Here is a 24,440-nt window from a genome sequence, read left to right on the forward strand (position 1 = left end):
CTTCCTGCAGGCTCTTTGGAGGTTTGACCCTGGACGTGAAGCGGAAAGCCCCGTGGTTCTGGAGCGACTTCCGGGATGGTCTGAGCCTGCAGTGCCTGGCGTCCTTCCTCTTCCTCTACTGTGCCTGCATGTCCCCTGTCATCACCTTTGGGGGACTGCTGGGGGAGGCGACCAATGGCCACATAGTGAGCACCTCTCTCTGTTGGGGGGCATGGGGGAGGATAAAACTCAGGCCAAAGTCCCTGCTGCAGTGAACCGGCTTTGGTTTTTGTTTCTCCCTAACGATTTATTTACTCACGGCCGCCTCTCTTCCCCGGACAGAGTGCCATGGAGTCGCTGCTGGGCGCGTCCATGGCCGGCGTGGTGTATTGCCTCTTTGCTGGCCAACCTCTCACCATCCTCGGCAGCACCGGACCCGTCCTGGTGTTTGAGAAGATCCTCTACAAATTCTGCAAGTAAGGCAGGCTGCCGCAGCTGGGTGCTGCGAGAGCCTTCAGAAGGGGGCAGTGATGGAGAAAAGATGCTTTTCTTTTCTTTTCTTAGGGGTAGTTGCTAGATTTTAGTGACAGTCCTTTTGTTGCGATGGCTTTGATGGGAGATAAACCACCCTTATTGCCATAAGGTTTATTATTAAGCCCCAGCTTGCTGGCAGCAGGTGACTGGGTGCAAACCCAGCTGGTTTCAGTGTTAGGGCGTCAGGGTGATGTGGGAGACCACCACCTGGCCCAAGAGGGACCTGACCTCAAGCAGCCTCCAAGGTGTTAACACGAGATCCGTGTTAAACAGTGGTAACTAAATAATTGGCCTCTCCTGCTGTGGGTCTACACCCTGCACCACAGCCCCGAGGCTCTCTGTAGTAGTACATGGAAACTGCATTTCCCATCCGCAGCCTTGACACGCTCCAAAATTGCTCCCCGTTTTCCCCAAAGGCAGGCATGGCTCAGGGCCTCTTGCTGGCCTTTCCAGCCTTTGTTTCATTCTGCTTTCCCAGGGAATACACGCTCTCCTATCTGTCTCTGCGGGCGTGCATTGGGCTGTGGACCGCCTTCTTGTGCATAGTGCTGGTGGCCACCGACGCCAGCTGTTTGGTGTGCTACGTCACCCGCTTCACGGAAGAAGCCTTTGCCTCCCTCATCTGCATCATCTTCATCTACGAGGCTCTGGAGAAGCTGAGTCACCTGCGAGACACCTACCCTGTGCACATGCACAGCAAGCTGGACTTCCTCACCAGCTACTAGTGGGTTTTTTTCCCCCTGAGAAAGCTGCTGCCCCTTGGCAGGAGCTCCGGGCTGCACCTCCATCACCTTTCCCTTACCGCTGTCTTGGCTTCTCTCCTCCCAGCTGTAAGTGTGAGGCACCGACCCATCCCAGCAACGAAACGCTGCGTTTCTGGGCGAGCAACAAGATCAACGTGTCTGGCATCGCCTGGGAAAACCTCACGGTGACCGTAAGTGCCCCGAGCCACTGCTTCCTCGCGCCGCGTCCATGGGGTCCAGGGGCATTTGCCTGGTGCAAAAGTCAGAGCCCTTCAGGGAATGATGGGCTTCAAACTGTGCTAGTGCTGCTCGGAAAAGTCCTTGCCTAAATGTAGCGTGTGGTTTTAAGCCGCTTGGTCCTGGGGAGGAGAGTCCACCTTGTCCAGTCTACCTGGTCCCCAACGTTGTGGGTAGCAAGTGTCCCCGTCAAGCCTGTTGCAGGACAGTATTTCTGACTGGGAGGAAGGTTAAGTAGTGGGTGGTTTGATTATTGTAGAAGTTGTAGGACTTAAGTTCATGCTTGAAAGGTAGTAGCTGGCCTCCTTAATGGGTTCCTAGTAACTCCAGGCCTTGCTTTCTCGTTCAGTGCTGTCTGTTGGTACGTGCATAAATTTGCTTGTCTGAGCAGCCTCTCAGGCTGTTGTTGCCGGAAGCAGAGCCCGGGCCTAGGGCGGCAGGCTCTTATGGTGGCCTTCATCCCCTCTTGGCCAGGTTCTGCGAGCCCTCCCCTGGGGAGGGACGATCTGTCTCTTCTCCTCCTTTCCTACCATGGTTGTCTTTAGCCCTCCTTCCCTCTTCCCTCTCTCTCTATCCCCAAGAGTTTCCAGTGTTTCCTTCCCCTCTGGTGTCTTCTTTAGCCACGATTGCTCGAATGGCAGGCAGAGGATGTGCCAAGGGTGCGTGGTATGGTGTCCCCTCACATCTCATTTCTCCGCTGTGTAGTTCAATGTGTCACTTGTTCAGCTGCTGCTGCTCATTAAATATAAATCTCTATTGGCAGGAGCAGTTACAGGGTCGTGGATCTTGGACCAAGATCCTCAAAACCCCCTAGCTATGCGAGGTTTCCCTGCCGCACGTGCACTGCCTTTGTGTCCTGACGCTCTGTTTCTCCAGGAATGTCGGTATTTGCGTGGGGAGTTTCAAGGACCTGCCTGTGGACGCGACGGCCCCTACACCCCTGACGTGTTCTTCTGGTGCTGCATCCTCTTCTTCGCCACCTTTGCCCTGTCAAGCTTCTTGAAGAAGTTTAAAACCAGCCGCTACTTTCCAACCAGAGTAAGTAGAAGATGGTGGCCAGTGTCCATCTCCACACTCATTTCCCAAAATGGCTTTCCTGGAGCACTAAGCAGTATTTGCCCTGCCTTGGTCAAGCTGGGAAACGTTGGCCTTGCAGGCCAAGCTCTCCAAGAGCTTGGATGTCCCGCACTCATTTCCATGAGTGCAAAATCATCGTAGCATTTCCCACCTGCCTCGTGACCTGCCCCAGATTGAAGATTTTGGGGGGTTGATTTATTTTATTTTTATTTTTTTTTCTCCTCAGGTAGTAGGAAGTCAGGTTTCCCAAAGTTTTGGGGGTTGGGGTTGTGGGATTTTTTCCCTACCTTCTGTGCATTATGTGCTCGAGCGGAAAGTAGATTCGAATGAGGAGCTTCCTTTTGAGGACTAAAGGATGCCTCAGTGCCTTGTTGCCATTGTAGCTGTGAGAGTAGCTGTAGTGTCAGACATGTGTTTTCTTATTTTTAATATTATTATTATTATTATTTTTAGGTTTTGACTTAAACCAACCCTTGTCTGCCTAATTAAGCTTTTTTTATTGTCTGACCCCAGATCTCACAGGGACAAACACAGCAGCAGTATCTAAGCAAGGGATCAGGCTGCATGTGCTCAGAGGGGTGGTGGGATTTGGTTAAGCAGCCTTAATGTTGTGGATGTCCGCAACTCTTGCATCTCACGTTACGGCCCTGTTTGCCATGCCCCTCTCACCTCTGGTTTCTCGCCCCAGGTACGGTCCACAGTGAGCGACTTTGCTGTTTTCCTCACCATCGTCATCATGGTGCTCCTTGACTTTGTGGTTGGGATCCCATCGCCGAAGCTCCAGGTCCCCCATGCGTTCAAGGTAATAGGGTGTTTTGGCACGTGGGGGTGCCACAAGGTGATGCCGGGGCAGGGCAGGGCTGAGTCTGGAGGAGATGCTGGTGGTGTGACCATCTCCTCGTCCACCTCCAAGTGCCTTGCTTCCTCCTGGAAACGAGAAGATGGCCCCAAAACTAGATACCTACAGGGGAACTATCTAGAGCTGCTTGCAAGGAGGAGACTGGCACTGCTGAAGCCCCCGGGAGAGGGGGACATGAAGCCAGGGCTGGGAGGTGCTCTGACACAGGGAGGGAGGGGAAAATGAAAGCCAGTGGAGTGCCTGGGCTGGGAGACGATGCTGATGCGTGGGCTTTGTTGCAGCCTACCAGAGACGACCGCGGGTGGTTCATCAACCCCATAGGACCCAACCCTTGGTGGACGGTGTTGGCTGCGCTCGTCCCAGCTCTGCTCTGCACCATCTTGATATTCATGGACCAGCAGATCAGTGCCGTTATTGTGAACAGGAAGGAGCACAAGCTGAAGGTAAGGGCCTGTGAGGGATGACTCCAGCCCCTTCTGGGCTGCAGGTCTGGGGAGAAGCTCTTATTCCCGATGCTTTCTGAAGGCATTGGTTTGGGACAAGGTCAGGCTGTGTGGCAGGATGCTCTCCTGGATTAATGATGATGCAGGGAGCAAGTGACAGGGCAGTTCAGATGAGCAACCTTTTGGAGGAGCAAATTAATCTTGGAGCAATAGAAGTGCGTTTTTGTTTTAAAATGGCAGCAGCAGCAGGTGTGGGGAATGAATTGTTTTGATGTGCTGCCAGGGATAACTCAGAGTCACACCTTCCATCCAAGTGGTACAGTTTTCTTTGTGAGTGGAAAAAATGGTTTGGTGGTTTTGGGTTGTGGGTTGTTGTTTTTTGGAGAAGTATTTATCGCACAAGCTCTGCATATCCATTGTTTCTGAACTCCTGCCAGATTTTCATGCCACGTGCTTGTGCAAAGCCTGCATACACGCTTACTTGTTTCCATTTCTTGTTTTGAATTCTGAAGAAGTTGACTTGTGCTCGAGCAGGGTTTGAGTCTGACTTGCGACGTTATCCTTGCTCTTGTGCTATGGGATGCTCTGTTTCTTGTTTTCCTGCCTGCAGAAAGGATGCGGGTACCACCTGGACCTTTTTGTGGTGGCCGTGATGCTCGGGGTGTGCTCTGTGATGGGGCTGCCCTGGTTTGTGGCTGCGACCGTCCTGTCCATCACCCACGTGAATAGCCTCAAAGTAGAGTCTGACTGCTCAGCTCCAGGAGAACAACCCAAGTTTCTGGGGATACGAGAGCAGAGAGTCACTGGCTTGCTGATCTTTGTGCTCATGGGCTGCTCCGTCTTCTTCACTTCTGTGTTAAAGGTGAGAGGAAAATGCAAACCACCCAACAACCGCGAGCTTGTTGGAGGTTACAGCAAAACACTCCCCTCTCTGCAGGCCTGAGTAGTTAGTTGTGGAGCGGAGGAGGTGGAGGTGATCCCAACCCTTGGGGCTTGACCCACGGTGGGAACCAGCCTCGGTTAGGCTTTGCAGCCCTTCAGGCCCCCGTTTGGTGTGCTCGAGGCGAGCAAGCAACGCAACTGCTTGAATTTTTGGGTGTCTTTCAGGCCCGCCCATGTTTATGGGTTACAGTTGAGCATATTCAGACCAGCACATCTGCTGTCTTTCAAACAGGCAGCCCTTTACTGGCTGCAATTTGCTCCCCAAATGCCCCGGAGCAGCCGTTCCCAGGAGCTAAACACACTGAGGTCATCCCCGTGGGCTTCCTTGCACGTTCCTCCCACAAAGTAATCTCGTCTCTAGGCTAAAAGGAGGCCTGTGGCCTTTGCCTGTTGCCCCAAGAATAGGCAGAAGTGTTTCTTCTACCGCCAGAGAATGCGGCATAGGGTAGCACGGGTGAAATCGCCTATTTTCCTCCAACCTTTCTGGAAAATAGGATTATTCTGAGGAGAGGTAACTCCCAAGTTCAGCCTAAAGCAGAGCCTTAGCTCACTCGTGCGCACAAAATGGCAAAAAAATGGTTAAAATCTGACCCATCTCTAAGCCTGAATGGAAGCTGGAAAGCTTCAAGCAATTTTAGGCAGTGCCTGTGGAAGAGGGTGGTAATACTGAAAATGCAATACAGAACAAGAAACGATTGCATTCTTACTTTTTTTTTTCTTTCCGCCCCCCAGTTTATACCAATGCCTGTGCTTTATGGCGTCTTTCTCTACATGGGTGTGTCGTCGCTCAAAGGAATTCAGGTACGGACTCTTTTACAGCGTGCAGCATGTCGACTCCCTGGTATTTTGTCTCTGTAGCAGCAGGGAAAAAAGCAGTGGCATGGGAAAAACTTCTCGCAGAGCAAGCAATGAAACTCTTTTGTGTAAAAAAGAGATTGGTGGAGGCACAGGAGGTATATGGGGCTGGGAGGACCAGGCAAGTTCAGCGCTCTCTGTTGCAGGGTTTAGGGCAGGTCAGTGTTTGGTTACGTGAAAAGCGGGGGAATTTGGTGCAAAGGGAAGGCAGTTTCTACCACTGGTGGAAATCCTCGCGGGGGGATTCAGTGGGCCGAGAAATGCTAATAATGGAATGGCATGGAATAGTTGCCGTTTGGTGGGCAGCTCTCAGGGCCAAGCCGGTTTATAGATGGAGCGAAGGGAAAATGAGTGCTGCTCCCAGGAGGAATGCAGTGGGATCCAGGATTTCTGACGGCAAGCGAGATGCTGCAAAGTGCCTCCACGTCTCGAGAGGGCCAGAAACTTGCTGCAGTCCCAAGGTGGCAACCTTTCCCTTTTATTTCGCAGTTCTTTGATCGCTTGAAGCTGTTTTGGATGCCGGCGAAACACCAGCCGGATTTCATCTACCTGCGGCACGTGCCCTTGCGAAAGGTGCATTTCTTCACGGCGATCCAGCTGACCTGCCTCGTCCTGCTCTGGACCATCAAGGTGTCCCGTGCCGCCATCATCTTTCCCATGATGGTAAGAGCTGCCACCGCTCGGCATTGGGGTGTTTGCAGTGTTGGAGTGAGAGGTGGCATCGTCTCTGAGCTCACCGCATCTTCCCTCTTATTCATGAAGGTTTTGGCTCTCGTCTTTGTCCGGAAAGCGATGGATTTCTGCTTCTCAAAGCGAGAGCTCAGCTTTCTGGATGACCTTATGCCAGAAAGGAAGAAGAAGTTGGACGATGCCAGAAATGAAGCCGGAGAAGAAGAAGAGGTAAGGCTTGCTGTGTCCTCGGGGCTGGACATCTCCGTCGGGCTGTGAGATTGCCTGTTTCTCTTACAGCTTGTCTGGAAATGTTGGGGGAAGATCAGCACTCAATCGAAATAGATCCCAATAGCCTGTAACTTTTGTAACCTTTGTTTCCTCAAGTAGCAGTGAGCTGAACGCTTGAATACAGGTGTAATTTTTAAAACGACTCGTTTTTCACAAAGGTCATTATCATTATGATGATTATTATTAGATGATGCTGCTGCTGCTGCTGCTGCTGCTGGCAAGATTTGCTCATAATCGTGTTTTGAACACACAATCCCCCTGCCCCGAAATCTTTGGAGTGAACAGTTTCTTCCCTGCTGCACTAATACCTATAGCTGCCAAGGGGCAGAAGCGGAGGGCAGACTGCTAAGTTTGTGCTGGGCATTCAGCTTATCTCCACTTGGATCAAAGACAGAGAACGTGATTTGTCCCTTTTTTACATCAGGAGTCCAGGAGGGTGATGGAAGCTGCTGCTGCTGCAAGTTCAGTTCAGCTGAACGTGGGGAAGACCAGTGACGTGGATATCCCAAAGCAAAGCAGTGACAGGTAAAGCTCCACCAAGCGCCAGGAACCCCGGCAAGATTAGCTTGAAGGTGTTTGGCAGAGTTTTCTCCACTTGCCTCTTTGTGGGGCATCCCACAGAAACCAGCAGGCAGCTTGGTGGGAAAATCAAATTTGGGGGCAGGGCTGCAGGAAGTGATTGCAGGGCTCTGACCGCAAGCAGAGTGGCTGCAGCACTCGCGTTTGACCCTCAAACCTTGCCTCATCAGTGCCTTTACGGTAGCTGGAGATCCTCATACTTAACACATGAGGAGTTGCAGGCGTGATCTGTACCAGCAGTGGCTTAGGAACCTGGACCGGGGCTAAGCCCCAGCAAGAGCCTTTGCACAGAGCTGTTGCTCTGCAGCTCCCGGGCTTGCCTCCCAAAACTCCTCATCCAGCAAAATCCCCCACACTTATGCGGAGCTTTGATTCTCGGGGCTCCGCTGTTCCTCTTGCTGATGCTAATGCTCTTGGTGGCATCAGTTCCCATAATCACGGATTGCTATGTAAAATATTTATTGCAGGACTGATCCTTCTGAGATTGTTATCCTGGATGAAATGTCACAAACGACCGTATGGAAGGCTCTCACTTTGAAGACAGAAACCCTTTGAATCCAGGGAGGAAAAAGGTAAAGGATTGCACGTGAACGTGACCGTGCTACTCTGCAAGCGACGGCGCACACCTACGCTTTTCCCACGCTTTGGCCGGCAAGGCTGAGCAAACGGCCTGTTCCTGGGAACAGGCAGGGAGGACCGTGGCATGCAAACCAGCTCCTCTCTGCTGGGGTGGTCCCCCAAACAGGGCTGAATCAGCAGCAGCTGGCAGGTCTTCCACTGATGATGCTCTCCCTCTTTTTCTCTTCCCTTCGCCTTTCCCCACTCCCGCTTTTCACGTTTAGGAATCTTGACTTTGAAGGAGAGGAGTGAGAGCATGACTCGGGGATGTGCCAACGCAGACAGAGGGAGAAAGCGCTTTGTTTCAGTTGGAGGATTCCCATTAAAGCCATGCAGATGTTTTCAGTTATCCTTGGTGTGCTTCAGGCATTCAGTATCTCTAGACCAGCAAGCTGAGTTGAAGGTCACAGTCAAGGGGAGTGTGGTGGTGTTAAGTCTGTGTGTGTACGTGCGTGTGGGGGTGTGGGTTTGTAGTGGTGGAGGGACTGCTATGGCTTTATCATTCAGTGCTCTTCATTTAATACCCAATTCCTCCTCTTTTTTTTTCTCTTTTTTTCAAATGTAAACTGGGAATGTCCAAAATAATTTTCTGTTATATTTGATGCATTCTCCACTTTCTTTCTTGATCACGACCGGGTTTTTAGTCTGTTTTGGGGTCCTGGCTTTAATTCACTCTTATGTCTCTTACTGGTACTAGAGGGATGCCCTCTGTGGCAGGGCAGCATAGAGAGCGTCCGAGCAGTTGGCCTAAGGTGAAAGAAAAGCATTTGCTCCCTGCGCTCCAGTTTTACCTCTCTTGGTTGGTTTGGTTTTGGGTTTGTTTTTTTTGCTTTGGCTCTGCCATCAGCCTGGGAGCTGCAAAATGCAGAACTGCCACCTTCTTGTCCCCTGGCTGTAAACTGCATCTAAGGGAGCACTTCAGGTATTTGATTTTGGATACACCATATGGTCACAGGAGCGGCCAGATGAGACCTGGGGCTCTGTGTCCCTGGGCTGCTCCCTCTGTTGATTCTCCGCTTTCCTTCTGTATTGGATCTGGCTGAGTTGGAGTTCCTTTACCCCACAGCAGCCCTCGTAGTGCTGTGCTCTGTACTGGTAGCTAGAAAGCTGTTGATAACACAGCAGTGTTTTGGCCATGGCTGAGCAGTGCTGGCACAGCATCAAGGCTGTCTCTCTAACATTCTCCCCTCCCCAGTAGGCTGGGGGTGGGCAAGATCTTGGGAGGCGACGTAGCCAGGAAGAAGAGGCATCCTGGTAGCAAGTAAATCTTAGGTCCCTTCAGATGCTTGGGACCCTGCATTCATGCAGCATTGGGCAGACCCCAGATGGATTTTCTCTTGGCACACTGTACAGATCCTGCCTGTGGAGAAGTTCCTCCTTTTGGTCATTCACGGTGTTATACAACTTTTCTTAGAAGAAAACATCTCTATGCGTAAAGGATGTTCGCGCGCGGACTTCTTGCTGCACTTTAGGTAACGGCAGGGCCGCGCAGGTGGCGTAATCGCTGGTACCAAGCAGGAGCTGCCTGGAGGCTCCTCTGTTACAGTCAACCAGATCGGCGAGTGGTGAGCAGTTGCACTGCGCATCATTTGTACATTCCGATCCTTTTATTATTGCTGTTGTCATTTTATTAGTGTTATAATTATCATTAGTAGTTTCTCCTTTTCTGTTCTATTAAACCATTCTTATCTCAACCCACGAGTTTTACTTCTTTTTCTGGATTTTCTCCCCCATCCCACTGGATGGGGGAGGGGGGGGGGGGCAGTGAGTGAGCGGCTGGGTGGTGCTTAGTTGCTGGCTGGGGTTAAACCATGATGGAGACAGTCACAGCAGCACAGAATGGATGCTGAAAGGGACCTCTAGAGGTCATCCAGCCCACCTCGGCTGCTCGAGCAGGGCCAGCTGCAGCAGGCTGTGAGTCTGCTTCTCGAAGGTTCTATTGGCTGCGTTGCTCCCACGTTGTGGAGCTCGCATGGGAAATGGGCAATGAAGAGGGATGAAGTTTCCAGGCACTTTCTGGCCGGTGCAGTGTTTTTTATTTTTATTTTCCTTCTGATTTTTTCTCCCCCCTTGCTGGTCTTGCAGCTGCCCAAGGTGCAGCCAGAGAAGGGGAGGAGGGTCCCTGCCTGGCCTGCAGCTCCCTCCCTCGCCATTCTTGGGGTGATTTGGGGTTATTTTGCTGTGTCAGTGAGGCAAAGCTGGGCTCTCCGGGGCTGAGTGTGGTGGGACCCGAGGAAGGCCGTGATGGTCTTGAGGCTTTGAAGGGCTGTGCACCGAGCCCTGTCCCCGCTGGAGGGGACCCTGGTGGTGTTCGAGACGAAGGCCTTGCAGGCCTTGCTGTCGTGTGTGCCTGTGTCCCCCCCGGCCCCCAAGGTCTGTCGTTGTTGCAGGGGCTCTGTGCTGCTTTCTGCGTGGGGCCGTGTCCGTGAGTCCTGCAGGGACCTGTCTGTCCTGGCTTCCCCACCAAAGGGCTGCTCCCCCTGGGGAAGGGGAGAGGGGAGTTGTACGCGTCCTGCCCCACCGTTGCCTGCCCCGCTGGTGGTGACTGGGCCCTGGGGGTGTCTCCGTTCCCCTTGGGGCTTGCTGGCTCGGATTTGGGGCTCAGTGGGGCTTTTGCACCTCTTGGGTGCTGTTTCTTGGTGCCCCCTGTGCTCCCTCCCCCTCCCACGTGGGCACCGAGCGGTTCTGGAGAAACAGCTTTTAATTGAAAAGATAAGAGAAAAGGTCCCATCCAAGCTGGTCTGACCCCTCCCTAGCCCCCCCCGCCCACCCCCCCTGCCATATGCCCCACCCCTCCTCTCCCACTCCCCACTCCCCCATCTCCATCTCACCCCCGTCTGATCCTCCCTCACACCCTCACATTGGCTGCCAGAGCCCTGCGCTTGCTGGGTGCCGTTGGCAAGGAGCTCTGCGCCTGCCTCTTCCTCTTCTTGTCTGCCATGGCAGGTGGGAATGGTGGCAGGTCCATCCTGGCATCCTCCCAAAGCTCCCGGGGCTCAATCCCGATGACGTTGAATATTTCTAGGCTCAGCATGATGTCGCTGAGCTCAGGGATGCAGTAGTCGGGGGTGAGCATCTCCTCAGGCAGTGAGAGCGAGCTGAAGTCGCAGTTGGGGGTGGCTGCGCTGGTGCCACCAGTGTCCTCGGGCACGGAGCTCCTGCTGGAAGCATCCTGGCTGACCCCCACTCCATCCAGGGAGCAATCAAAGAGTACTAGGGCCTCATGGAGAGGCACTTTCTCAGACGCTGCAAGTTCACCTACAGGCTCCCCAAGGGCTTGATTGTGGGGGTCAGCGCAGGGACTGGGGGGGACGTCGCTGCCTGGGGGTGCCCCCACAGGGGTGGCCATTCCGCAGGTGTTGATCTTGGCCAGTGGCCCCTCGATGTCCTCGTAGCCGGGGATGCGTGTTGGCGTCGCTGGGGGGGCTGGGGCCATCCGTCTCCCCTCTCTGCTGGTGCCAGCAGAGTCCCCAGGCATGGGGCCACTGCTGGGACCATCCTGGCTGACATCCACTCCATCCAGGGAGCAACCGAAGAGCCTTAGGGCCTCTTCCAGGAGCATCTCCTCGGACACTGCAAGGTTGCCTGCAGTGTCCCCAAGGGCGTGGTTGTGGGCAGCAGCGCAGGGGCTGGGGGGGACATTGCTGCCCAGGGGTGCCCCCACAGGGGTGGCCGTGCTAGGGATGTTGATCTGTGCCAACTGCCCCTCGCTGTGCTGGTAGCCAGGGATGGACACTGGCAGCTCCAGAGGGCCTGGGGCCACCCCACACCTCTGATTTTCATAGGGTGCAAGGTATTGTGGTTGGCCCTGGGGGGTCCCTGGGGCTGCCCAGGCCAGGGGGGCCCCGCAGCCCCCGGGACCCCACAGGGCAGCACCCGGCAGAGAAGTGGCGCCTTGGCCGAGCGTGGCGGTGGCCGGTGGAGGCAGGTCGGTGGTTGTCCACTGGATGCGGAAGACCCGGGGGTCGAAGAGGCAGCCACATGGAGCCCTCTGCAGACCTGTGTGGGTGAGGGGGAGCCGTGCTGGGCCGGGGGGACTGTCCAGGGGCACCCGCCGAGCCGGCCCCGATGGCCGACATCCCCCAGCTCTGGGCCAGGGGCGTGGGGAGCTTGTGGCCGGTGCCATCCCCACGGGGTGAGCCGCTGTGCCGGTGGGACGGGGTTGCAAATCGGGGAGGAGACTCGCATCTAGGAGGTGAAAGGGGAGAGGTGGCCCCAAATATTTGGGGAATTCTCTGCAGATGGGTTTTACTGGGCACGCGCCGCCCGGGCGAGGGCAAGGATGCTCACCGGGGCTTGCTGAACCCCCATGCGAAAAGTGCCGGGGGAACGAGTGTGATGGGGATGGCAAAGGTGCCAGAGCAGACTGGGGTGCCATACCTGCTGGTGGTGCCTGGGGTGCCCGGGCTGCAGGGAAGGGCTGCTCCCATGCGGGCAGGCGGTACAGGTTGGCTGAGCCTAAGAGAATGAGACAGGAGCGATGGCCGGCGGTCACCTCTGCTCTTGCCCCCCAAGAGCGTCCCTGGGCTGCAGAGGTTGGGGTTGGTCCCTACCTCGAGGGTAGAAGGTTTTGGGGAGCACGAATGGCTGGAAAAGCTGGGGCGCCGGGGGGCCCCAGGGCCCAGGCAGTGGGAGCTGCATTGGTGGCCGCGCCATGGTCCCTTCTGGCTGTTGGCTGCCAAGGACTCTTTGGCGTCTCCGTGGAAGGAATGCGGGGGCTCCCTGTGTTCCGCCCCACCCCCAAGAGCCTCCCCAGCTCCTCCTGGGGAGGGAAAGGGTTAAGGGAGGCTGGGGTGCCCCCGGGGAGGCACAGATCAACATCCCCAGCACGGTCACACCTGTGGGGGCACCCCCGGGCAGCGATGTCCACCCCAGCCCCTGCGCTGCCGCCAACAACCAAGCCCTTGGGGACACTGCAGGCGACCTTGCAGTGTCCGAGGAGATGCTCCTGGAAGAGGCCCTAAGGCTCTTCGGTTGCTCCCTGGATAGAGTGGGGGTCAGCCAGGATGCTCCCAGCAGAGGCTCCGTGCCCGGGGATGTTGCTGGCACCAGCACAGACACCCCCGACCGCGACTTCAGCTTGCTCTCGCTGCCTGAGGAGATGCTCACCCCCGACTACTGCATCCCCGAGCTCAGCGACGCCATGCTGAGCCTCAAAATAGTCAACGGCGGCGGGATGGAGCCCCAGGAGCCGTGGCAGCATGCAGGGATAGACCTGCCACCATCCCCACCTGCCACGGCCGGCAAGCGGAGGAAGAGGCAGGCGCAGAGCTCCTTGCCAATGGCACCCAGCAAGCGCAGGGCTCTGGCAGCCAACGTGAGGGTGTGTGTGTGGGGGGGGGATTAGACAGGGGTGAGAGGGATGGAGATGGGGGGAGTGGGGGGGGGGGTGAGAGAGGAGGGGTGGGGTATATGGCAGGGGGGGTAGGCGGGGGGGGCTAGGGAGGGGTTAGACCAGCTTGGATGGGACCTTTTCTCTTGTCTTTTCAATTAAAAGCTCCTTCTCCAGAACCGCTCCGTGCCTGTGTGGGACGGGGAGGGAGAGCAGGGGGCACCAAGAAACAGCACCCAAGAGGTGCAAAATCCCCGCTAAGCCTCAGATCCGAGCCAGCAAGCCCCGAGGGGAACCCAGCCACCCCCAGGGCCCAGTCACCACCAGCGGGGCAGGCAACAGTGGGGCGGGACTCGGACGACTCCCCTCTCCCCTTCCCCAGGGGGAGCAGCCCTTTGGTGGGGAAGCCAGGACAGACAGGTCCCTGCAGGACTCACGGACACGGCCCCACGCAGAAAGCAGCACAGAGCCCCTGCGACGACGACAGACCTTGGGGGCCGGGGGGGACACGGGCACACACGACAACAAGGGCTGCAAGGCCTTCGTCTTGAACACCACCAGCGTCCCCTCCAGCGGGGACAGGGCTCGGTGCACAGCCCTTCAAAGCCTCAAGACCATCACGGCCTTCCTCGGGTCCCAGCGCACTCAGCCCCGGAGAGCCCAGCTTTGCCTCACTGACACAGCAAAATAACCCCCAATCACCCCAAGAATGGCGAGGGAGAGAGCTGCAGGCCAGGCAGGGACCCTCCTCCCCTTCTCTGGCTGCACCTTGGGCAGCTGCAAGACCAGCAAGGGGGAAGAAAAAATCAGAAGGAAAAAAAAATCACTGCACCAGCCAGAAAGTGCCTGGAAACTTCATCCCTCTTCATTGCCCATTTCCCATGCGAGCTCCACAACGTGGGAGCAACTCAGCCAATAGAACCTTCGAGAAGCAGAGTCACAGCCTGCTGCAGCTGGCCCTGCTCGAGCAGCCGAGGTGGGCTGGATGACCTCTAGAGGTCCCTTTCAGCATCCATTCTGTGCTGCTGTGACTGTCTCCATCATGGTTTAACCCCAGCCAGCAACTAAGCACCACCCAGCCGCTCACTCACTCCCCCCCCACCCAGTGGGATGAGACAGAAAATCCAGAAAAAGAAGTAAAACTCGTGGGTTGAGATAAGAATGGTTTAATAGAACAGAAAAGGAGAAACTACTAATGATAATTATAACACTAATAAAATGACAACAGCAATAATAAAAGGATCGGAATGTACAAATGATGCGCAGTGCAATTGCTCACCACCCACCATTCACACCCAGCTAGTCCCCGAGCAGCGATTTCCCCCCCACTCCCCCGTTCCTATACTAGATGGGACGTTGCATGGTATGGAATACCCTGTTGGCCGGTTTGGGTCAGGTGCCCTGGCTGTGTCCTGTGGCAACTCCAGCTTTCTCGCTGGCTGGGCATGAGAAGCTGAAAAATCCTTGACTTTAGTCTAAACACTCCTCGGCAACAACTGCAAACATCAGTGTTATCAAGGTTCTTTGCATACTGAACTCAAAACATAGCACTGTACCAGCTACTAGGAAGACAGTTAACTCTATCCAAGCTGAAACGAGGACACTTTTAACCACTTAACATTCCATGAGAAATACCCCAAGAGCTCAAGAAGAAAGAGCAGAAAGACAGGAGACAGGTGAAAGCCTAGAGCGCCAGCTAGACGGAATGAAAGACCCTCTTCCTTCTCTGAAGCTTCAGCAAGGCTTCCTTCACCTGCTTGTTCCTCCGACTGTCAATGACGGGGTTCAAACTGGGGCTGACGAGACTGTAGAAAAGGGAAAGAACTTTCTCCCTCCCAGAGGAGTTACCGCTCCCGGGCCCCGCGTACACGAAGATGGCATTTCCATAAAAGACACCCACCACGGTCGGGTGGGAGCCACACGTGGAGGTGGTTTCGTGCCATCCTGGCACAGAGCGGATGCACAGATCGGTGGCCAGGCTGTCCAGGGAGCAAATCGGGATTAGGGCTAAAGGGAAGAGGAAGAAGCACACACAAACAGCAAAGATCAGGACTTTATTGGCAGGAGCGGCAGGGCAGGCCAGCTTTGAGACAGCAAGAATTTCACAGGAGAAGTGGACAACCTCGCAGGGGCCACAGAAAGGCAGGTGTAAAGCCAGAGAGGCTTGCAGTGTACCAAATACGAACGCCAAAGCCCACAAAACCGTGGCAAGGGTGAGGCGCAGCCTCCAGATCACGATGAGGGCATAGCGCGGGGGACGGCAGATTGCCACGTAGCGAACATGAGACATGACGGCCAGCAGCACGCACGCTGTAAGTGCAAAGATTAAATAAAGATGGCTCTGTGCCCCACACCCAGCAAAGGAGGGGGTTCTGCCTTGTCCACGGAGGCTCCTTAGCATACGGGGGACATTGCTGGAGGCGTAGCAGATGTCCGCGATGGAGAGGTGGCAGAGGAAGAAGTACATGGGGCTGTGGAGGCAGTAGTCCAGGCAGATAAGCAGAAAGACAAGTGCGTTTCCCATCAGAGTGGCAGAGCAGAGGGCAGAGAAAAGGCCAAAGAGGCAGCGCTGCAGGGCTGGGGTGCTGCAGAACCCCAGGAGGACGAATTCTGTGACCGTCGTTTCATTCTGCACGCTGTGCTGGAGGTGAGGCAGCACAAACTGCGACCACGGAGATCTGGAAGCGAAGGAGCAAGGAAAAGGAAAGAAAAAGGAGAGTTTTCCTAAGAATGTTGCGCAGGAGGAACCGCTGCACCGGCTCACCAGCGCCTGGTTCTGCTTCCCCAGCATGAATGACACGTCTGTCCAGGGCACCTCCCCCAGCACCCAAAACAGACTGCACCCCTGCACAGCGCAGCCCACCCTGCCTGCACCCCCCCATCACTCCAAACCACGCTACACCCGCACAGGGTGCACAAACCTGAACGGCACCACCCAGCTGATCACTGCGCCCACCCCACGGCTGGACCTCCCAGACAAGTGGCCCCCAGCCCCTCACTGACCATCCCTGACCCGTCACTGACCCCATCATTGACCCCAGCACTGAGCCCATCATTGACCCCATCCCTGGACCCATCCCTGGACTCATCATTGACCCCATCCCTGACTCCATCCCTGGACCCATCCCTGGACCCATCCCTGACCCCATCATCGAACCCACCCCTGACCCCATCATCGACCCCATCCCATCGAGCTCGCCGCAACGGCCCGACCCGCAGCCTCCCGCTGCCCACCGGCCTCTCGCCTCCCCTCCCGCCCGTCCCCACGCACCGACCCCTCTGTGCCCACGCCACCTCGCTCCCGGCCCCACCACCCCGGGCGTAGCGCGTCCCCCAGCACCCCGGCCCGGGCCCCCGCGCCCGCTCAGACGACCCAGCAGGCCCGGGCTGAGCCCAGCGGGGGCGTAGGCCCCGGGGAGGGGGGGAGGGGGGACTCCCCCCCTCCCTCGTGCCAGCGAACGGCCGATGGAACCCTGCCGCCTGCCGCGGCAGCCGTAACCAGGGCAAGCCAGCAGACCCCAACGGTCGCAGATCGCTGTGGCTGAGCGCACAGGAAGGCCTCTGGTGTCCCGGTGTGCCCACCTGCCTTCGAGCGAGGGGAGCCCGGCGGGCCTTGTCCTGCGCCTCGTGAGGACGAGGGAAGAGCCTCGGCGTGCCTGAGGGGCTGGGGGCTGCTCCCCGGCTCGGCCTGGCCATAGGTGGGGGTGGCACCAGGCCCTGGGAGGGAAGGGACAGAGGACAGAGGGGTGTCTGCGACAAGGGGGATGCCCCCATACAGACAAACCCCAGCCCCATAGCGGGAGGAGGAGGAAGAGGGAGCCAGTCCCGTCCCCCCAGGGCGAGGAGGGGTCCACGTGCTCCGGGGCAGCCAGAGGGCTTCTGGGGAGGGGGGATCAGGGGGCTTAGGGGAGTGACATTGGGGTACTTTGCGACACCCTGTGGCAGCCAGCCCTGCTCCCGCAGTGTCTGGGAGGACAGTGTTGGGACAGGATGGGAGCGAGGAGCCCCTGAGCACAGCCACCTCTGCCCCCACCACCCCTGGGGTGGCAGGGGGTCCTCCTCACCCCTTTCCTCCCTCCCTCCTGCAGGATGGCGGAGAGACCCCCTGGCCACATTAGGCAGGCCTGGGTGGAGAAGGCTGGAGCTGCCCCGGCTCCCAGATCCAGGCCAAAGCCCCATGAGATGTCCGAGGTCCAGCTGCTGCGGGCAGGTGAGTGTGCGGGTGCTGTGGAGCAGGGGGCTCCCCAGCCTGCCCTGCCTTGTCCTGGGCCAGGCTCACATCCCCCAGCCAGGCTGGCATCAGAGCTCCCACGGCGCAGTGGCCAGGAAGGGAGCTCTGTTCTGGCGTTCCTGGGACAGGGACTCTCCCTGTGCCCTGGTGCCAGCGCATCCCTTACCAGACCACAGCAGGGCCCCCTCCCTGTGCTGCCCTCCAGCATCACACCCTCTCTCCTGGGGCACGCAGGGGACACCGGTGTCCCAGCCTTGAGCAAGGGCTTGTGGCATCCCTGGGAGCTGGGCAGAGGGCTCGGGTTTTCCCTGCTGCTTGCCCCCCAGCCCTTCCTGCTCTCTCTTGGCCAGATCTGTGCTGCTCTGCCTTGGCTTTGCCCAGGGAGGAAGACAATACCCTGGACATCATTCGAGCCTTCCTCAGGAGCAGACCAAAGGTATCCGTGGCCACTTCTATGAGGCTGTGCCCGTGTCTCCCAGCCTGTCTTTCGGCCCCTGTCCCGTGCTCAGAAGGTGCTGGGGGCTGTGCTGGGCCCCCCACCTGGCTGTCTCTCCCCCCTGACGCTGTCTGTCTGTCTGTCTCCTCCCTGGCTGGCAGCAAGAGGCACAGAAGCTGAGGTTTCTGGCCTCCATCTGCACCGTCTGCAGCACCACCAGCGTGGACTCCGCTGTGTGGGACGTGCTTTACTTCTGCCAGCCGGAGGTGGTGGAGACCATCGAGGTGAGGGGGCGGCCAGTCAGGCTGAGGCAGGGGCAGGGGCAGGGGCAGGGGCAGGGGCAGCAGGCAGCGACACAGCCCCGGGGGCAGATGAGAGCTTGGCCAGGCAGGGGGGTTGCGGATGAGCACTGCTCCAGGTCTCCATCCTTGGAGATGCTCCAAAGCCACCTGGGCGGCCTGGCTGGATGTTTGCAGGTCCCTTGGCCAGCCTGTGGCTCTGTGACGGGCACAGCCCTTCCAGCCATGGGGCTTGGGACCACTGGGTGCCAGGATGGGGGCACCTGGGCTCTGCCAGCCCCACAGGCTCTTGCCGGGCGAAGGAAACTGCCCCATCCTGAGCTGTCCCACGCTGCTGTGCTCCCCAGGTGCTGCTGCAAGAGGAGCCCGCTGGCCCCCAGGGCATTATGGTGCAGCAGCAAGCCATGCTGGCCATCATCTCCATGAGGTACCTGCCCCAGCCCCCAGCTTGGTGGCCCCGATGGCACCGGTCCCAGGTGGGGGGCATCCCCAGTCCTGGGTCTGAGAGGGAGGCAGAGAACGGGGCAGGGGGTGCCACAGGGTTTTCCCCGCAAAGGCAAGTGCCAGTGTGATGGAGGGTTGAGGGGTCCCCCATGGCATGGGGCTCAGCTCAGGTCTCTAAGCCCAGGGTCTGCCTCCTCCTCTGTCCCCGCAGCAGAGCGGGGCTGCTTCTGCAGGAGAAGAAGAACAGCCTCCTGTATGCCTGCTTCTGCAACATCTTCCACCTGCCTCCTCAGGAGGACACTCGGGGCCCTGATGCTTCACTCTACTCCAAGGTGTGCCAGGGGGTGAACCACGGGGAGTTCCCTGGCTGCGAGGCCCCTTCCTGGGCACCGCAGGGCCATGGCCGTCCCCTGCCAGGCTTCCAGGGCTGCCCCCAAGACTCTGTCCCCCTCACAGACCCTGGCCACGATGGACAGCATGCTGCAGGTGCTGGTACGCAGTGCCGGCACCCTTGGCATCGTGGAGCTGCAGAACATCTTGGAGGTCTGACCTTGGCACAGGGTCCCCATGGGCAGTGACCCCTGGCTTGAGCGGTGCCCACCCCCAGCACCTGGTGCAAGGAGGGGGGCAGGGAATGTCTCTCCTTACCAGCCATGCCCCCCACCCACCCCCCTGCCTCCTGGCTCCCGCCAGAGCCCCTTCTCCTGCCCCAGCCCACGCCACCTCTGCAGCCTTGCCCGCCGCCCGTCCTCCCCAACACTGCCTCCCAGATGGACCTGCCTGTCTGGCAAGGGGAGCCCAGCCCTGGGGCTTTCCCCCTCCAGCTTCACCATGGGCCATATCCCAGAGCCCCCACCACAGGTCCCCAGTGAGGTGGTCACCCCAAAGCCTTGGAGTCCTTGGGTGGGAGGCAGAGGGATGTTTTTTGGTGGGGAGTGAATGGAAGGCAGCAGAGGCAGCAGCAGAAGCGGGATGCAGTGACCTGCCTGCCCGCAGCAGGTTGCTGTGAGGGGCAAGAAGGACACATGCCCCATCCCAGGCACTGCCCCAGAGCAAGCCTGGCTGTGCCATGCTGTGCCATGCCACCTCCCTGGCACACCAGCAGCTTTTCTCCTCCCAGCTGCTGCTGCCCTTCACCGATTCCCAGCTGGCAGAGGTGCAGGAGAGGGCCATGGCACGGATCGCCAGGCTGGTGAACTTCATCACCACCTACTCCCTGCCGCAGGTACCGAGCTCCTGGTCTGGGCAGCCCCAGTGCCCTGTCCCTGTGCCCCTGAGCCCCGGCACCTCCCAGGGAAGCTGGGCACCCAGCCAGCAGGTCGGGAGCAGGGGTCTTTGCCCTGCCCCTGTCCTGTCGATGCTCTCTCCCAGGGCAGGGCAGGGCAGGGCAGGGCAGGGCTGCCCCGGGCACAGGCAGGAACCTGGGTCCGGCAGCCCTGCCCTGCTCTTGGCTGCTGCCTAGCTGCTCTGGGAGCAGCTGGGGCTCCCGTTGTGCTCACACTGCCTCTCTTCCCCCAGGTCTGCCCCTGCTTTGCCCAAGCCACGGTCCGCAGGCATCAGTGCTCCAAGACACATCAGTTTGTAATGCTGGGGAAGCTGGTGGGGCACCTCACCCTCTGTTGCACCTGCAAGGACAAGGGGATGCGTCCTGAGGCTGCAGAAGCTCTCTATCACCTGCACACGTTTGTCCTGCAGCAGAGAAGTAAGACAAGCTGTGTCGGGCTGGATCCCCCAGGCACGGGCAGTCAGGGGCCACTCTCCTTGACGAGAGAAAGCCTTATCCAACCTGCCTGCCTGCCTGCAGTCTGAAAAGTCATTTTGCCTTGCCCCCGCTCACAATAGCCCTGGACCCTCCCTGGGTATCTGCTCCCTGGACCTGTCTGGTGCCCTTTTTCTTGGCCAGCAACTTTTCTGCCCAATGCTCTCAGACTGCACTTCCACTTCTGCACCCTCTCTCTAAGCACCCCGTTTTTGCTCCCCCCCAGGCAGGTGGCCCTGGCTGCATGGCACAGAGCAGCTGCAGCTCCAGGAGGACTGGCAAGCAATGAAGCCCTGGCAGCTTTTGAAAATCAGCCACACCCGCAAAATCTTCTCGGTAAGAAGTGCCTTTGGCTCAGTGTGAGTGAAGGGACACCCGATGCGTGGGGATGACAGGGGCTCACGCTGTTCCTGAGCAGGGGCTAGGCAAAGGCCCTCAGGGAGCTTCAGTCCCCTGCGGGACCCTGATGCCCACCATCAGTCTCCTCCCCAGCGCAGCCTGGCTCCGTGCCCCGCTCTCACTGCACAGTCAAGATGCTCTGGGTGATGCTCTGGGTGAGGCAACAAATCTCCCCTCCTCTCCTTCATCCTGCAGATGTTCACAAAATACCTCCAGTCCTCCGACCAGGCAGACATCATCCTCATGGCTATCAAGAGCTTGAGACACCCAAGCGCCTACAGCATCAGGCTGGCTGCCCACATGGTGGATGTCCTTGTGGCGGACCGTGCCTTCCAGCCGGGGCAGGTGAATAGCCCATGGGTGGCACAGCTGATGCTCCAGCCCACTGGGGGACTGTTCCTCCCCTGGCTCTGTGCCTGGCTAGCACTGACGCCGTCTCGAGCTGGCATACCGCACTAGGAACGGAAGCAGCTCCCAGTAGGAGCTGGGGAAATGGCCGCGCTCACCATGCTGACATCCCCACTCCCGCCCGTGTCTCCCCTCCAGGTGCTGAACGTCGTGTGGGCCATCTACAGAAGCCGGCCCTCCGTCAGGGCGGTGGTAGCCCGCAAAAGCCTGGACAGGGCCCTGGTGGTGCTTGTGCGCAAACACCCCAGGGAGCTGGTGGCCAGCCTGCTGCAGTGCTCCCCGACGTGCACCCGGTAAGGGGACCACCAGCCTTTGGGGGCTCCTCTCACACGAGGAGAGGGGCCCCAAGACCCTCCCGAGGGATTGCAGCCCGGCCATCCTCTGGGGTGTCCCTGCTGACAGAGCCCCGTGTCCCTGCAGTGTCGCCAGGGCCATGTGGAGGGCGATGATGTCTGACCTCCGGGCTGCGGACAAGGTGCTGAGGGAGCTGCTCAGCTTGCTGGTGAACCAGTCACTGCGCAAGACCTCCGCCTCCACCAAGGACAACCCGCGCATCCTCTCCCTGGCTGTGAGTTGCTGGACGAAGCCTTGCTGACCTCCGGGGCTGATCTCAGCTGTCCGGGGCCCCTGCTCCCCTTCCCTGCCCGCCCCAAGGCTTGACCTCCCCAGGGGTGAGGGGACATCTCAGCGTCCGGGTGTCTTCTGCAGGCAACCAGGGCGATAAGCGAGATCCTCCTGCAGCCTGTCTGCCTGTGGCAGGTGGAGGCAATTTTCCCCCAGCTTTTCCTGGCGCTGCTTTTCCAAGCGTCATTCACCACGGAGCTGACGCTGCAGGAAGTGCACATCTTCTGGACGGAGCACCGACAGGATCAGCTCACTCCCATCAGGTGCTCCATCCCTTTCCTCTCATCCCTGCCAACCACCCGGAGCCAAGCCAGGGTGGGAGCTAAGCATTTCTCCTTGTGCAGGTCTGCGGTGCAGTCCCTGAAAGTGCTGCTCTGCAGCATGGGCTTTGAGAGCCAGGTACTGGCCATCGAGGCGCAGGGTGGCTGGGACACCCTGCTCAGCTCCCAGACCCACCTCATGGGAGTGCGCATTATCGCCAGGTGAGAGCCCCTTCTCCCTGCTCCTTGGGGACAGGGTACCCCATGCCACCCCCTCCCTTGGGGCTGATGGCAGTGGGGTCCCCATTACTTGGAGAAAGTGGTACAGACTGGCGATGTCCAGGCTGGTGCAAACCCCCAAAAGATGTGCCTGCCTGGCTCAGGCCTGACAGTGCCTCCTTCCCCGTCAGGGAGATGATGAAGATGCCAAGGCGCCTGCGCTCCGCCATCTTCTGCCATCTGGTAGAGCTCCTCCGGACAGAGGACCCCACCTGGCAGATGGTCGCTATGGTCTTCTTCATTGAGGTGAGCCTGATGGCACCACTCCAAGCTCCCCCCGATGCTCGGTTCTCCCATGCCCACCACTGTGGGGAAAGCTGGGGCAGTGGGTGGGCTCTGGTTGGTACCATGGAGGAGCAGATGAGCAAGCAATGTGCTGTGGTGTGGGGCACGGGGACTCTCTGCAATCCCTGCTGCCTCTCTCTGTCTGGGCTTGGTCTTGCCCTGCGTCCTTGTCCTGAGCTGATGGTTGGAGCCAGCACCACACCTCAGCAGCTCCCACTGCCTGTGTTTCAGATGCTGGACTTTACCAACATCAGTGAAGAGCTGGTCCGTGCCCTGGAAATCTTCCCCATTTATCTGCAGAGCCAGTGCCTGGGGATGCCCAGCCTGGTGCTCAGGGCCATCCTCAGGCTCACCGAGAGGCCTGACACAGTGAGTAGGGGGCAGCCGGGACAGCAGCCCAGGGTGGAACAGTGGGTAACGTGGCAGCTCAGGCTTTCCTGGGCATTGTGGGCTGTGCTGGCTGCTGCCAGCTCTCCTGCCTCCCCGGCCCTCTGCCCCATGGCTGTGCCATGCCAAGGAGAGAAGCAGCAGTGCTGACGGGAACGGGCTCCCACTGCCAGCACGTCCCAGCAGGGATGCTGGCGGCAGAGCAACCGGCCTGAGCGTGGGGTCTGCAGGGCCTGGCCGTGAGGTGTTGAGCCCCAGGGTGAAACACAGCAGCCATGGCAGGGGCTGCTGGCAGCTTGGGCAGCTTTCCAGGCAGCGCCAGTCACCCACCAGCCTATCCAGGGGGGTCTGGTGGAGAAGGGGGCAGCCGAAGGGCTGGCAAGGAGCCAGTGCTGTCTGTCCTCCCCCTCTGTGCCCTGCTCTTCCCATGGGCGTGCTGGTGAGCCCCGTCTGCCGGGACCTTGCCCTCGTAACCTGCACTGCCTGCAGAGAACCCAGTGGGGAGGCCGGTGTTCGTGGAGAGGGTTTTCACCCCTGTGATCGGTGGCTCCTTTACAAAAAGGAGGTGGCATGTCTCACACAGGAAAGGAAAGCCCTTATCCTGCTGCCGTACGTTCTGGACCAGCTGCTGGATGATGACAGTGATGCCAGCGCCGCGGCCCTGCCCGTGCTTGGCAACATGCTCTGGCTGCTGGAGGGGAAGAGACTCAGCCTCACTGCCCTGGCACTGGCTGAAAAGCTCCTGCTGCTTTTCAACAACGTACGGCTGGGGGAGAGCCCCATGTCCCCCTTCCTGGGCACCTCCATTCACGCCTCCCACTGCAGCCCCTGTGCTCTGCAGGGGGATGCTTTGCCCTGCAGTCCCCAGACCCCATTGCTGCCCTTGGTGGCTCCGTGCTGTGTCACAAACCCCCCACCAAGGACTCACTCCGGCTCGGCCTCCCTGCCGCAGCGGGGGACAGTGGTGGCAGGATGGCAGCAGGCGTGCTGAGCCCCACCAATGCACACCCTGCTCTGACAGCATCCTCCAGCCTTCTGCAGGGCCTCCCTCTCTGGCCCTCAGCCCCGGAGACCCCAGTCTCCCTGGGCAGACCATCTGCATGCCGCAGCTCGCTGCCTTTTGCAGCAGGGCTGCCTGCAGCCATTTTGGGGATGTCTGTCTCCATGTCAGCCCCTTGCTTGCCATGGGCTTGTGGCTGAGGTCCTCCTCCCCTCTTCCCCCAGGAGCTGGACACGGTGCGGGAGCTCTCCATCCATCTCTTCCAAATTGCAACGGGGCTCGTGGTGGGTGCTGAAAAGAAGAAGATGAAGAAGGTGGTGTGGGACAGCCTGCTGCCGCTGCTCTTTCACCTGCATGACCAGGACGAGAGTGTGGCCAAGGTGGGATTCCCAACCTGACTGGTCCTTTGGGGAGGGCAATGCTGACACTGCACTGTGAGGTCTAGCTTGTTGAGTCCCTAGGAACAGGCAG

The 24,440-nt window shown here is 58.5% G+C and overlaps 2 protein-coding genes across 2 annotated transcripts in view; one reads left to right on the forward strand and one right to left on the reverse strand.

Annotated features, from left to right (window-relative positions):
- The first annotated feature begins 4,497 nt into the window (after positions 1-4,497).
- LOC126036843 (electroneutral sodium bicarbonate exchanger 1-like) overlaps positions 4,498-24,440 on the forward strand; it is a 720,476-nt gene continuing 700,533 nt past the window's right edge. Inside the window, exon 1 of the mRNA XM_049797060.1 lies at positions 4,498-4,734. Within this exon, the coding sequence (XP_049653017.1) occupies positions 4,525-4,734 (210 nt within the window). The 5' untranslated portion in view covers positions 4,498-4,524. The remainder of the gene's footprint in view (positions 4,735-24,440) is intronic.
- Positions 20,177-24,440, reverse strand: part of LOC126036799 (uncharacterized) — a 300,228-nt gene continuing 295,964 nt past the window's right edge. Inside the window, exon 10 of the mRNA XM_049797006.1 lies at positions 20,177-20,195. The gene's annotated coding sequence lies outside the window, so the exon portion shown is untranslated. The remainder of the gene's footprint in view (positions 20,196-24,440) is intronic.

The sequence above is a fragment of the Accipiter gentilis genome, unplaced genomic scaffold (genome assembly GCF_929443795.1).
Source record: "Accipiter gentilis unplaced genomic scaffold, bAccGen1.1, whole genome shotgun sequence".
NCBI lineage: Eukaryota > Metazoa > Chordata > Aves > Accipitriformes > Accipitridae > Astur > Astur gentilis.